Source organism: Sinocyclocheilus rhinocerous, unplaced genomic scaffold, assembly GCF_001515625.1.
Source record: "Sinocyclocheilus rhinocerous isolate Xijiao unplaced genomic scaffold, SAMN03320098_v1.1 scaffold749, whole genome shotgun sequence".
Taxonomy (NCBI): Eukaryota; Metazoa; Chordata; class Actinopteri; order Cypriniformes; family Cyprinidae; genus Sinocyclocheilus; species Sinocyclocheilus rhinocerous.
Genome location: NW_015653466.1, coordinates 1,346,319 through 1,360,062, shown reverse-complemented (window position 1 = coordinate 1,360,062; position 13,744 = coordinate 1,346,319). Strand labels below are relative to the sequence as shown.

The 13,744-nt window shown below is 34.8% G+C and overlaps 2 protein-coding genes across 2 annotated transcripts in view; both read left to right on the top strand.

Annotated features, from left to right (window-relative positions):
• Positions 1–2,540: 2,540 nt before the first annotated feature.
• LOC107715947 (protein FAM167A-like) lies at positions 2,541–4,729 on the top strand. Its single transcript, XM_016522209.1, has 2 exons — positions 2,541–3,078; positions 3,915–4,729. The coding sequence occupies exons 1-2, from the start codon at positions 2,776–2,778 to the stop codon at positions 4,176–4,178; spliced, it is 567 nt and encodes a 188-aa protein (XP_016377695.1). The 5' UTR covers positions 2,541–2,775; the 3' UTR covers positions 4,179–4,729.
• Positions 4,730–10,803: 6,074 nt separating this feature from the next.
• LOC107716006 (tyrosine-protein kinase Lck-like) overlaps positions 10,804–13,744 on the top strand; it is a 27,156-nt gene continuing 24,215 nt past the window's right edge. The window contains exon 1 of the mRNA XM_016522307.1: positions 10,804–11,017. The gene's annotated coding sequence lies outside the window, so the exon portion shown is untranslated. The remainder of the gene's footprint in view (positions 11,018–13,744) is intronic.

The window sequence follows — 13,744 nt, the reverse complement described above, 5'->3', positions numbered from 1 at the left end:
AAGAATATATATTCTTCTTCTTATATATATATATATATATATATATATATATGAAGAAGAAGAAGAAGAAATATATATAGATATTCGTTTTACATTTAATGGCCTAAGTCTTTCGATGCCACAGACCCTCATATATAAAAAATCCCTTGCGAGGGACCTCCTATGTAGTATATAAGCCTACAGGCAGCATTTTCGTGTATAAACATCAATTTATTCTGTAAAAAAGAATATGTGATTTTTTTGGTTTGTTTATTGTTGTGTGTGTTTGTTTTTCTCCATAGTCTTTCGTTATCACTTTTCCTGACATTTCAGAGTAGTAGAATTACAAAATACAGGCCAGAAGGAGTCTGCTTTAGCCTATTCAGGTAACACATGGGATAGAAAATATATATATAAAAAAAAAAAAAAAATATATTTCGAGATTTTTGGGGGTCACTGGACCCCATGAGTTTGAAAACCGACTAATAGGCCTATACCGTTCGTTTTAGATTGTTCTTAGCTAAATAGATTTTCACTGCAATTCCTCAACATCAGCAGGAGATGGAGACATTCTGTCGTAAAACAGTTCCAATTGACACAAGTTGGATATTATCGGTGCAATCGCGATAGATATGCACATGAAAGAAGACCTGTATAAGAGGCTATATATAAGTTAATATAAGTTAAGTATTTTAAAATGAAGTCTGGTTTAGCAAACTAAATTTTAATAAATTTTTACTAAATTCAGTAATTCAGGCAACACGTGGGAAAGGATTTTTTATTATTATTTTCTTTATTTTTTATTTCTTATTATTTATTTATTTTTTATTTTTGCCATGTTTAACCAGTTTTACTTAAAATAAATAATAAATATTCGTTTTACATAATGTAAACCTTAAAAAGTTTTAATTTTAAAAAGACCCTCAAATACAGGGACTTCCTTTCTAATATAGGCCTACAGACAGATCCATTTGAAAAATCTATCCACTATGGAAAATCTAATATCTAGAAAAGTTTTAGGCTACTTTCTGTTAAGTTTTATGCTTTTTATCTTTCAATAGGATTAAATAGTCTTTGATTATCAAACTTTATTGATTATGATATTAATAATATTTTAAAGGGGTCATATGATGCGATTTCAAGTTTTCCTTTCTCTTTGGAGTGTTACAAGCTGATTGTGCATAGATAAGATCCCTGAAGTTGCAAAGACTAAAGTCTCAAAACCAAAGAGATATTCTTTATCAAAGTTAAGACTCTGCCACGCCCCCCTAAAACGGCTTGTTCTAACACGCCCCCACATATCTAGGTCACTATGTGGGAATATTTGCATAATGCCGCCCAAATGTTCACGCAAAGAAAGAAGGCGTGGTTTCAGTAACCTGCAGTTAGTGTTGAAGCAGCCATGTCAGGGAGATGCTGTGTGTTTCTAGGCGAAAGCAAAAGCACTTTATTTGGCCTTCCGAAAGTAGATGCATTTAGGAATCTTTAAGATTACTTACAACAGAACAGCAATGCATTTTATGGACGACCTTTCGTGAACCTAGGAGAGGAGGTAATTCTGACTTTGCTATGACAATCTGGCGCTTCTGAATCAGCTACTGTTTTGTTATTAGTTTAAGTATTTGCTATTGACTGTTCAATGAGTTTTGCGCATGGTGTGTGTGTGTGTGTGTGCGCGTGCTTGAACTGATGGTAAAACTAATGACATCATTTACTGTCTTTACATTTATTTTGAAAGATGAAGCTCGCGATTATGGAAAGGGGCGTTACATTTCCGACGAGTGCTTGCGGTGTTCGGCCAATCACAATGCACTGAGTCAGCTGGCCAATCAGAGCAGACTGCGCTTGTTGGAAGGAGGGACTTTGTAGAAAACGAAGCGTTTGAGAGAGGCGGGGCATAGAGGACCTACAATAATGTACAGTATTTGAAAAATAATGTGTTTTTTGAACATTAAAGCATGTCAACATATTCTGTTACACCAAATACACAAAATAATGATCTTTAAAAAAGCATCATATGATCCCTTTAAATATTACTTTTCTAATTATTTTACAAAACCTTTGTAATTATTCAAATTATATTTTTGAATACTGTTTTTCTCTGAACTTTTTCGAGGACCTCCTTTGCGGCCCACTGGTGGTCCCCCGTCCCCGGTTAAAAAAAAAATCACTAATAATCACTAATCACTAATATGACTACTGTTCGTTTCAGAATAAATATACTATCATTAATATCATACTGATTCTAATGTTTGATTTTCATTCCTTGCTAAAAGGATTCTCACTGCAATTCCGCAGGAGATGGAGACGTTCTGTCGTAAAACAGTTGACAAAGACTTTGGATATTGGAACACTGATACAAAAGCAGTGTGAGCGAATTTTGGGCCACAACTACATAAATTAAACGTTTACTTTGTTATTCCTTATAGTTGCCTTTGTGAAAACAAATAGTCACATAAAAACTGTCTGTCCTGAAACTTCTCAATTTAGTATGTGTGGTTTTCAGCTCGTGTGAGGTGCTGCTTAAGGGTGTCAAGTGACTCTGCTACCACCCTGAATAGTACCACATGAACACGAAATGTCGCGTTTGGCCGCAACATGCAAGTTCAGATTGTCTAAAGTTCTCTGATGATACTCTTGTCATTAGGCTGCCGAACATGGGCGGTCACTTTTCTGTCTATATAAACATTAGCCCAGCACACCTCTTGAGATTAATCACTCGCGCACATGATCAGGCACAGTGCACATGTCTGAGCAGTCACAGTCTCGCCTATCTGGAATGAAAGCAGCTCAGTGATGGAGTTCAGAGAACTGGGAGCAGACGACAGTTCTGAGGGCGATATGGAGGATCTGGATAGTGTAAAAGCCCTGACAGAGAAACTCAAACTTCAAACGCGCAGACCGTCGTACCTAGAATGGAAGGAGCGACTGCAGGCTCGCCCGTGGACTGATGCCAGACACAGTTCAAATGTCAGCAGCCCAGGATCTGTGGAGAAGGACACTCAGCTAGCCGACATCTGGAAAGATGGGATGCCTTATAAGAATATATGCGGCTTTGATACTATAGACGACGCGTTAGAATGGCTCAGAAACGAACTGGTATTGTATTTATAAGCTTTATATATTTTATTTTTATTTAAACGTTTGATTAATTTTTATAAATGGTCATTGTATCTATCTATCTACCTATCTATCTGTCTATATATCTATCTATCTATCAATCTATCTATCAGCACGCAACACCATCAGTGGTTTTGGGATTTTTACCTCTCTACTGTCTTTGGGTCATTCAGTACAAAAATATATAAGATACACCACTGTTCAAATGTTTAGGGTCAGTAGTTTTTTTTTATTATTATTAATACTTTTATTCAGCAACAAGCACACATTAATTTAATCAAAAATAACAGTGAATATATTTATAATGTTACAAAAAAAATACTATTTCATATAAATCAGCTTTGTCATCACAGGAATAAATTACATTTTAAAAAATGAGCATAAGAGACTTCTTTCAAGAACATTAAAAAATCTTATCCACCTCAAACTTTTGAACTTTAGTGTATGAATTAATTAAATTATATAAAATATATGTAAATAATATACTGTATATAGATATACTTTATAAAAATATGTAATATAACAGTTAAACAGTTGATTTGACTTGGCTAAAGAACCAGACTGTTGTAAAGTGAGATGCATGTCAACTTCAGCATATATACAACGCAGGTGGCATGACTGTAGTCTCTTGGCATATCGCACTTAAATGCCACACAGGTGCAGAAACTTGAGTGGGTGTTTGACAGAAAGGTGTGCTCAGTGCCCTGCATGTGTGACTGCTCTTCCGAATAATTTAATCTTATAATTACTGCTGGTTATCAAAGACTTGGTGTGAGCTATAAAATCATTCTCCTCTCTTTCTCATTTGTCCTCAGAGGGAGATGCAGATGCAGGATAACCGTCTCGCACGGCAGTTGATTCGCTTACGCGTGGAGATCCACAGGTTGAAGGTGGAGCAGGTGTGTCACCGTCACAAAGAGATGCTGGATGATGCCACGTATGAGCTGGAGGAGTGCGAGGAGGACTCAGACCTGCTGTGTGACATCCCCATGAAAGCTGCCTTCACTCTGTCCACCCCTCTCAAACATCTTGGTCTCACCAGAATGAACCTCAACTCCAGACGATTCTCACTCTGTTGAGAGGCACGGCGATGAGAGACGCCCCTCAAGAAAATTTCTGTTACTTTTGCTGACACTGCATGGAAACCAAAGTTTTGTTTCATTTCAGTGTTAAAATTGGACCATAGCAAAAAAATAAAAACCAAAAATCACTTTCAGTATTCTTCAAATCACTAAGCCTTATTGAACTTTGTTTGACTTGACCACAGGTGGTCATATCTGGAAATGCAGTAGCCAGCACTAGTCTATACCACTTGTGAAGGCGGACTCAACACAGGTCTGAGAAAGTCGCCAGAGTTGGAAAAAAGTTTATATTTACATTTGAAAATAGCTGAACTGATCTGAAAATCAAGAGGAACCTGCTTCTGTGTCAAAAGGCATGAAATTGGCACACTCTCATGAGTGTTCCTGACTGCTCAGGGGAGGGAACACTCTCTCGTCAGCTTGGCTCTGATCCCGAGCAGCAGCCTTACAGGAAGTATGAGTTTGTGTTCAGGCATTTTCTCACCTTGTCTCTTAAAACCTAAAAATAACCCCCACTCTTCAGCTCAGAGCTGCAACAACTGAAAAGCTAATCTCAGCCCTCTGTTCAGCCCACTGTAGGTGGTTGGTCTTAAATAATTTGAGGGTACGTTTTTGAGAATCTTGTGCTTGGGAAATGTTGATTTACACAGTCAGTTTTTTATAGTGTCCTTTGTACGTCCACTGAACCCATTTAAGTTTAGAAGCACTGGAAATGTAACACTGCATTTGTGCATGGATACTGTAAGTGCTCATGTCTAAAGCTCCATGATAAAATGAAAACATATCACAGAGGACCTTTATATTTTGACAAATTTCAACTTGGGAATGAATGTGTGTTAACAATTGTTTAATATTTTTTAATATGTTTAATTTTTTATTTATTTTATATTTATGAAATGAATACTTCTGTTCAGCAAGAATGCATTGAATTGATCAAAAGTGAAAGAAAAGATTTTTGCATTTTCCATTTACAAAAAAATGAAGGATCATGAGACATTGAAGACTGGAGTAATGGCTGAAAATTCAGTTTTGTCATCACAGGAATAAATTACATTTTGAAATATAATAAAATAGAAGACAGGTCTTTTGAATTGTAGTAATATTTCTCAATATTACAGTTTTATACAGCTGTAATTTGGATCAGATACATGCAGATTTAGTGAGCATTAGAGACTTCTTTCAAAAACATCACAAACAGTCTTACAGACCCTAAACATTTGAACGGTAGTGTATATAATATTTTTTAATTAATAAAATGTTTGATGTACAAATGTTTAGTGCACTATAAGGGTATAAACCATGCTTTTGCTTTCAATCAACCTGTTTACTGAAATCGAGCACAATGACTGACTTTTTTTCACACAGGGCTAAAAAAAATACCTTAAATTTGCCTTAAATTAATAAAATGCCTTAAAGTTATTTTGAAGATAAATTGTGATTGATATTGTAATTTAGAAAAAAGGAGAAAAATATTGCTCATTCATTGGTACTCATTCACTATAATGAGTTTATGAATGTTATATTTGTAAATACATGTATTTAAAACCATTATTTTCTTGTTGATCAAAATTTCTTCACAGTATTGTGTTGATGTATGTATTTGTGTAATTATGCAAACTGTTTTGAGTAGCTCTTATCTCGCTTTGCTCAGATTCTTCCGTCTCGCACATCCTCACATGAATAAACCCAAAGGGTTTTTATGCAGTTATCACACAAATGAAATGAGATTATATTTATCAGAATAGGCTGCATTTATCGGTAAATGTGTCAAACAATGGACCAACTGCTTTATAGATTGTAACTGCAGTGACGGCACTGACTGACAAAAGGAGTCATGTGATGCATGCCAAGAAATGATCTCATGCTAGATAAATATATGGAGGGAGAGAGAAAGAGTGAGAGACCTGACAGGGAAAGCCATCTTTCCTAAAGCTGTTCTCAACACTAATATTACAAGCTTTTGAAGTTTATATCTCATAAACCCAGTGGCATTATGGCAAGTACCTTCATTGAACACTTCACATGAGGGCTACTTTAGATTTCTCCTTCAAACAGAAACATGAACTATTTAGTTCACCTGAGAAGACACAAAAGGTGTTTAGTTGTGTTCCAGATACAAATTCCCTCGAGGCCTAGAAAAGAAAACAAACACTGTGCCATGAAAGTGTCACTCTGCTTTGTAGAGCTTAAATGAAACCATCATGATAACCTACTTTGAACTTGAGTGCAAATGTGATAAAGGAAAAAGGTGTTTTGTTCATACAGTGTTTTCACTGAAACCTAAATTCTTCATCAAATTATTTGATGTGAATTCAAAATGTTAGATTTGCCTGTTATATAAATAGTCTATTTGCATCTCAAAAATGGGATGAAAAAACATCTACCCTATTTCCTGGAAATAAGTTGGTTGACATAAAGCTAAATGATCCTGCTATATAAACGGTTTTCAAAAGTTTTAAGGCCAAGGACTCACATGTATGAAGATCCCCTTGTTAGGAGCCCCTTTTCTAAAACATATAGCCAATACAGTTGAAGAATTATTGAAATATTATCTGAAAAATATTAGCTTATTTTAAATATATTTAAAATAAGCTAAATATATTTATAAATATACAAATATAATGAACATATATTTTGTTTTTCAACCCATTATAAAAATTAATACATTGATTAATATTTTTCCAACTCATGCAGCTTTACAGAAAATAAGACTGTACGACTAGTGCACAAGCTAAAGCCAACAATGGTAAAGAAATTCTCCTTAGAAAAGGACAACAAATATTTTTTATTATTTTTTTAACATGTATGCTCAATATTACAGTTTTATACAGCTGTAATTTGGATCAGATACATGCAGATTTAGTGAGCATTAGAGACTTCTTTCAAAAACATCACAAACAGTCTTACAGACCCTAAACATTTGAACGGTAGTGTATATAATATTTTTTAATTAATAAAATGTTTGATGTACAAATGTTTAGTGCACTATAAGGGTATAAACCATGCTTTTGCTTTCAATCAACCTGTTTACTGAAATCGAGCACAATGACTGACTTTTTTTCACACAGGGCTAAAAAAAATACCTTAAATTTGCCTTAAATTAATAAAATGCCTTAAAGTTATTTTGAAGATAAATTGTGATTGATATTGTAATTTAGAAAAAAGGAGAAAAATATTGCTCATTCATTGGTACTCATTCACTATAATGAGTTTATGAATGTTATATTTGTAAATACATGTATTTAAAACCATTATTTTCTTGTTGATCAAAATTTCTTCACAGTATTGTGTTGATGTATGTATTTGTGTAATTATGCAAACTGTTTTGAGTAGCTCTTATCTCGCTTTGCTCAGATTCTTCCGTCTCGCACATCCTCACATGAATAAACCCAAAGGGTTTTTATGCAGTTATCACACAAATGAAATGAGATTATATTTATCAGAATAGGCTGCATTTATCAGTAAATGTGTCAAACAATGGACCAACTGCTTTATAGATTGTAACTGCAGTGACGGCACTGACTGACAAAAGGAGTCATGTGATGCATGCCAAGAAATGATCTCATGCTAGATAAATATATGGAGGGAGAGAGAAAGAGTGAGAGACCTGACAGGGAAAGCCATCTTTCCTAAAGCTGTTCTCAACACTAATATTACAAGCTTTTGAAGTTTATATCTCATAAACCCAGTGGCATTATGGCAAGTACCTTCATTGAACACTTCACATGAGGGCTACTTTAGATTTCTCCTTCAAACAGAAACATGAACTATTTAGTTCACCTGAGAAGACACAAAAGGTGTTTAGTTGTGTTCCAGATACAAATTCCCTCGAGGCCTAGAAAAGAAAACAAACACTGTGCCATGAAAGTGTCACTCTGCTTTGTAGAGCTTAAATGAAACCATCATGATAACCTACTTTGAACTTGAGTGCAAATGTGATAAAGGAAAAAGGTGTTTTGTTCATACAGTGTTTTCACTGAAACCTAAATTCTTCATCAAATTATTTGATGTGAATTCAAAATGTTAGATTTGCCTGTTATATAAATAGTCTATTTGCATCTCAAAAATGGGATGAAAAAACATCTACCCTATTTCCTGGAAATAAGTTGGTTGACATAAAGCTAAATGATCCTGCTATATAAACGGTTTTCAAAAGTTTTAAGGCCAAGGACTCACATGTATGAAGATCCCCTTGTTAGGAGCCCCTTTTCTAAAACATATAGCCAATACAGTTGAAGAATTATTGAAATATTATCTGAAAAATATTAGCTTATTTTAAATATATTTAAAATAAGCTAAATATATTTATAAATATACAAATATAATGAACATATATTTTGTTTTTCAACCCATTATAAAAATTAATACATTGATTAATATTTTTCCAACTCATGCAGCTTTACAGAAAATAAGACTGTACGACTAGTGCACAAGCTAAAGCCAACAATGGTAAAGAAATTCTCCTTAGAAAAGGACAACAAATATTTTTTATTATTTTTTTAACATGTATGTTGCAAGGAAGGACAGATTAACACCTGTCACAAAACTATATGCATTTTTGTTGTTTAATTCTTCTGTTAAAACACATTAAATATATTTAATCTGTTACATTTTTCACAGCTCTCCTAGCACCCAAGACCCCAGTTTGAAATTTTTGGCAAGGATTCACAATCTCAAAGCATCAAATGAACATTTGCTCTTACAAGAGATGTAACTGTGAATATATAACTGTCTGTTACAGTTTTTTTTGCTTTGGTGCATTTCTCAAGTCAGAAATGAAATTCTCAAAACTACTTGTACATCTTCCACATCATCTAGTCATTATAGACAGAGGACAACACAAGAGTTACAAATTCTGACAATGAACTTTCTAATTTTTTTATTTTCATCTTTGTGCCCATATTTCTTTTTCCTTTTCTATATCACAATGACATTGTAATGTGTGTTGTTGTTTTTGTTTGTTTTTTTGGTCAGACCACTAGTAAAGTGTAACTGGGGATTCTATCCAGTCTCTTTCAATCAATATCCCACATACAGTAATGTGTACATTTGTACTTTTGAAATGGATATATGACATACTGTTCAACACAGTAACTGTCATCCAAAATGTTGCCATAGTTTACATCAGGTAATACTAACACTGTTATATTGACAACATGACTAAGCATTTTGACTCTTTTGTTTGTGAACAATGGCACAAGTGCTTTTCATTTTGATGGCACTGATATGTTCAAGACTATTGCACAGAGAACTATATAATAGATTTTGAGCAACATGACAATAACAACCGATAATGTAGGAAACCGCAGACAAATGTACACAATCAACTGCATGAATGTACCAAAGCAATTGCAACTTGTTCAAAAGAATGAGAAACTGCTTTTATAATGTGCACAATTGACTAGATGAGGTGGAGGTTGAACAAGTAGTTTTGAGAATTTCATTTCTGGTCTGAGAAATGCACCAAAGCGACTGAGAAAAACTGTAATTGACATAAATACTTACTTTTGAGAGATGAACTAAAGATTTTGAGTAAGTTACAGGCTTTTGCAGGTAATCCATTGTGTGATGCTGTTTGTACGAATTGTTTTGAGAAATGCACATAGTTTTTTTGCAAATATTAAGGATGATTTGAGAAATGCACCAAAGCGACTGAGAAAAACTGTAAGATGATCTACCCTACTCAACACCCCCTCTCCTTCAAACCCCCCCCTCTTCTTAACCACAATACCACCAAAGAATGGAAAAAACACAAGCCATTGTTTCAAGCGTTTACTCAGACATCTAAAAACAACAAGAAATCCAGCAATTTGCAAAAATCACCCTGATGTGGTCCATCTTGCGAGGGGATCTGATTGAGTAATAGAATTATAAATGAGTGACATTTTCTCCATATAACCCCACCTCTGAAACCACAATGAAACACCCATTTCTGCTGTGATCTCTGGACTCACCACATGAAAAGCCTGGTCAGAAGTTTCAGTTGCGTTGGACGAAATCAAAATAAACACAAATGACAGAGCAAATTTAGCCGTAAGTGTCTAAATTAAGATGAGTGTTCCTGCAGCAGAAAACTTAAGAATGTACCTCATTTCCTTTGAATGTTTGGGCTGTGACTTCCTGCAAGAGCATGCACTATTTGCAGACTGATGCCACAACAAAAGTGTGCGGTCTGCTCAGAGAGAATGAGAAGCAGAGAGAGAAAGACCGAAATGGTTTAAGAGACAGAAAATGACAAGAGACATGAGCGCCATATCCAAGTATATAATAGCAATGTGTGTAACACTTTTAAGCATGAACATTCAAATGTAAAGTTTTGTGGCTCCTTTTAGTACAAGCACAAGCCAGAAACCCATGAGTGCCGTTAAAGTTTCCGCTCTTTGACATCATGGCGCCACAAAAGCAGGTGACAAGTGGAGTCCTGACCCAGAATTCTTCACTCCAATGTCACCAGCTGCTCATAGCAGTGTGCACCTGCTGAAAAATGTTAAATATCAGCTCAAACACCTCAACGACAGGAAGCTCTATCATCAGTTTGCTCTGCACCACAGTGGTGTGTGTGTGTGTGTGTGTGTGTGAGTGATGCCTTTGCAAGTGATGTGCCTTTGTTAAGGTGGGAAGTCAAACTGTGACGTGACTGACACAGCCTTGACACTTTAGCAGCACATGTCTTTCGATACACGCCGAAGCTTAACAGATCTTGTCAGTTTGTCTGTAATCTTGGTTTAGTTGCTCTGTGGAAAAATGTGTTCTTCATAAAATATAAAGCTAAAGACATGACAATGCCTGCTGAACTGGCCCATCACTGATATCAGCATCTTCTGTCAACAGAAAAGGTAAGTTTTATCCACTGGGATCTACTTTTTCTTTACTTTAAACAGGGCCAAGATGAGTTTTAATGAGTACAGGTTATCAGACCGGTAAAAGTATTCTCAGTTCACAGTTTATTTTAAATCAATAAGTGATTTATTGGATGAAACTTTACAAGCGAAAACAAAAGTCTGAGAAAGTCTGAGATGGAGCGGAGGAAATCTTAAAAATTAATATTAAGATATAAAAAAGGAAAAGAAATCAAAAAGAGTTTCAAACTGAGCTGATAATATTTGCTTAATAGAAAAACATTTCAAGCATTCATTTACTTAAAAAAATAATCAGCAGATTATTTATGCATATTTATAATACAGGCTAATTCTGATTCTGAAGTAGAAAAGCAGAAGTGAGAGTGTGTTCAGTTTGATATCATATCTATAAATGTATGCACAGTTTAAATAGAAATTTCTAGAACATGATTATGCTGTCTGCTCCTTAGTGTTCAAAATTCATTGCATTTTTACGTAACTTGCAAAGTAATTCACAAAGGAAATATAATAGCGATAATATCATGTATATCATCACTGCATGTGTTGTATCATGTTACACCTCAAGATCAGTCAATAACAATTTCATGATTTTAAATTTAAATTGCGATTCAATCACTAGGGGTGTTTTTTGTTGTTGTTGTTGTTTTGCCACTGTATTCGAATATTAAATCAGTAAAAAAATTCTTCTCCAGTCACAGAAAATAAAAATCCTCATAAATGAACACTGGTGAAATATTTTTTTAAAAAGGGAAATTTCATAAATATTAGGTCGGAAAACCCCTGTGTTCTTCCTATATACTGCCTTCTTGCTAGCTTGGCTGCCACTCGTTCTTTAATGTTTATTCCTAATCCAAATAAAACTTTCATGACTTATGAGTTAAGATCATTTCTTTATTTCTTTATTTGGGTAGGTGTCAGTCATAAATAGTAATTTTTCTAAACATTCTGAACAGGTGATATAAAATAACGTAAAAACACAACAGCTCGGTATATAATAGGCCTACAGACAGTAAAATCTAAATCCGTATTTTTTGGCTTAGCTTTGACCGTTTGGTGTGAATTAGTGAAGTTTATCCCTCATGTCTCAACCTCTTGACTTCTGTTTGCTCTCAAGCATGTTGATTTAGTGTTATATAAAAAACTTGTGATTGTGTCGGTGGGATTTGCAGAGGCATTTGATCTGTTTGGCTTCATTTCAAACCTTTACAAACACATCCTCTGTAACAGAAGAAACTGGAGGCCTGAATGAGCACAAAACCATCTGTCATCATTTACTCACCTTCATTTCGTTCCAATCCTATATGACTTACTTTCTCCCGCATAACACAAAAGATATTTTGAAAATATGTCTTAGTGTTTTTTGACTATATAGTGAAAGTTAAAACAACATTGGACCCCACTGACAAGGTCTAGGAACACCTGTGTCACAAAAACATTAACTATGCTTCGTACTTCATAAAGCAACCATTTGACCACGGCGTGCATCTCTCGAGACTCTTTTGCGCTGATACTGGTAGGGTCAGGTACAGGCCGGAGGTCAGTGGAAAGTCTTGTCTCTGTTTAGAGATCCTGTTTTGATTTGGGCTGTTCTCCCACACTGTCCCAGGAGCTCACAGTGTTCTGTTTGACCCAGAGGGTTGAGCTTTTCTTGACCCAACAACACAGTTTCTCACGGGTCCAAACCCCACAGAGACATATACATTGAGTTAGCACATTATTTATTTGCTTAATGGGAATGAAAATGCTTGTGGGCTTGTGTGTTTACATATTTACAAGTTTACAACTAATACAGTTCATCCTTACAAACACTTATGTACAGGAATTTTTTCATGAACTTTCCAGATTCATAATGCAAAACACAACATGTTCAAGAGCAATGAAAAACACGCACACGTGCATACGGATCACGGTAATCCAAATCCCTTCATTTATAAAAAAAAAAACTGTCTGAAACTCAGTATTTGAGTTGGAAAAAGTGTGTCTAGATTTCATAAAGAGGATTAACCTCCTTTACAGATCTGGTCCAGAACGGATGCTTTTTTTTTTGTTTGCTTGTTTGTTTGTTTGTAGACAGAACTGTTTATCCTACCCTACGGACATAACGTTAGGCCTAAATATGAAACAAATGTTTGTGGCTCTTTTTCTCTGATAAATCAGGAAATAATTAATTAACTCCAGTGTGAGCAGTCTTACACAAAATATTCAGTGTAACTGCAGTAATAAAACTCAAAGAGAATACATGCCAAATAGTGCAAAATAGACATTATACATTATATTAATGTCAAAACATATTTATTGTATATGTAGATTCATTAATTGATTTACTTAGCCATTGCTTCACATTTTTTTTGTTCGCCAGGAGCTAAATCGATAGCACTTAGCACACGTACATCACGGAGATGTCTACTCGAAGTCTGCATTTACATCTGCAAGACATTTTTTAGCGTGTTTGCTCATCTGCAATACGTCCGTTTCCTATCAGATGTCAAATAGACGTTTAGAAGATGTCTTTAAGATGTTTCTGATTTAGATTGTATGTAAAACTGATGTCTGAAAGATGTCAGATGTTTGTACTCAGCAGATGCTTTCCAGATGAAGCGATCTTTAACAGACATCTTGCAGACGTACATGTGCTATCTAGGATATTGATCAACTATATATATATATATATATATATATATATATTTATTTATTTATTTTTTA

What these genes read in the sequence shown, in the direction of transcription:
- LOC107715947 (XM_016522209.1), top strand. Translation starts at nt 2,776, where the DNA reads ATGGAGTTCAGAGAACTGGGAGCAGACGACAGTTCTGAGGGCGATATG. An exon ending in AATGGCTCAGAAACGAACTG is followed by an intron (nt 3,079 to 3,914) that starts GTATTGTATTTA and finishes ATTTGTCCTCAG; the next exon opens with AGGGAGATGCAGATGCAGGA.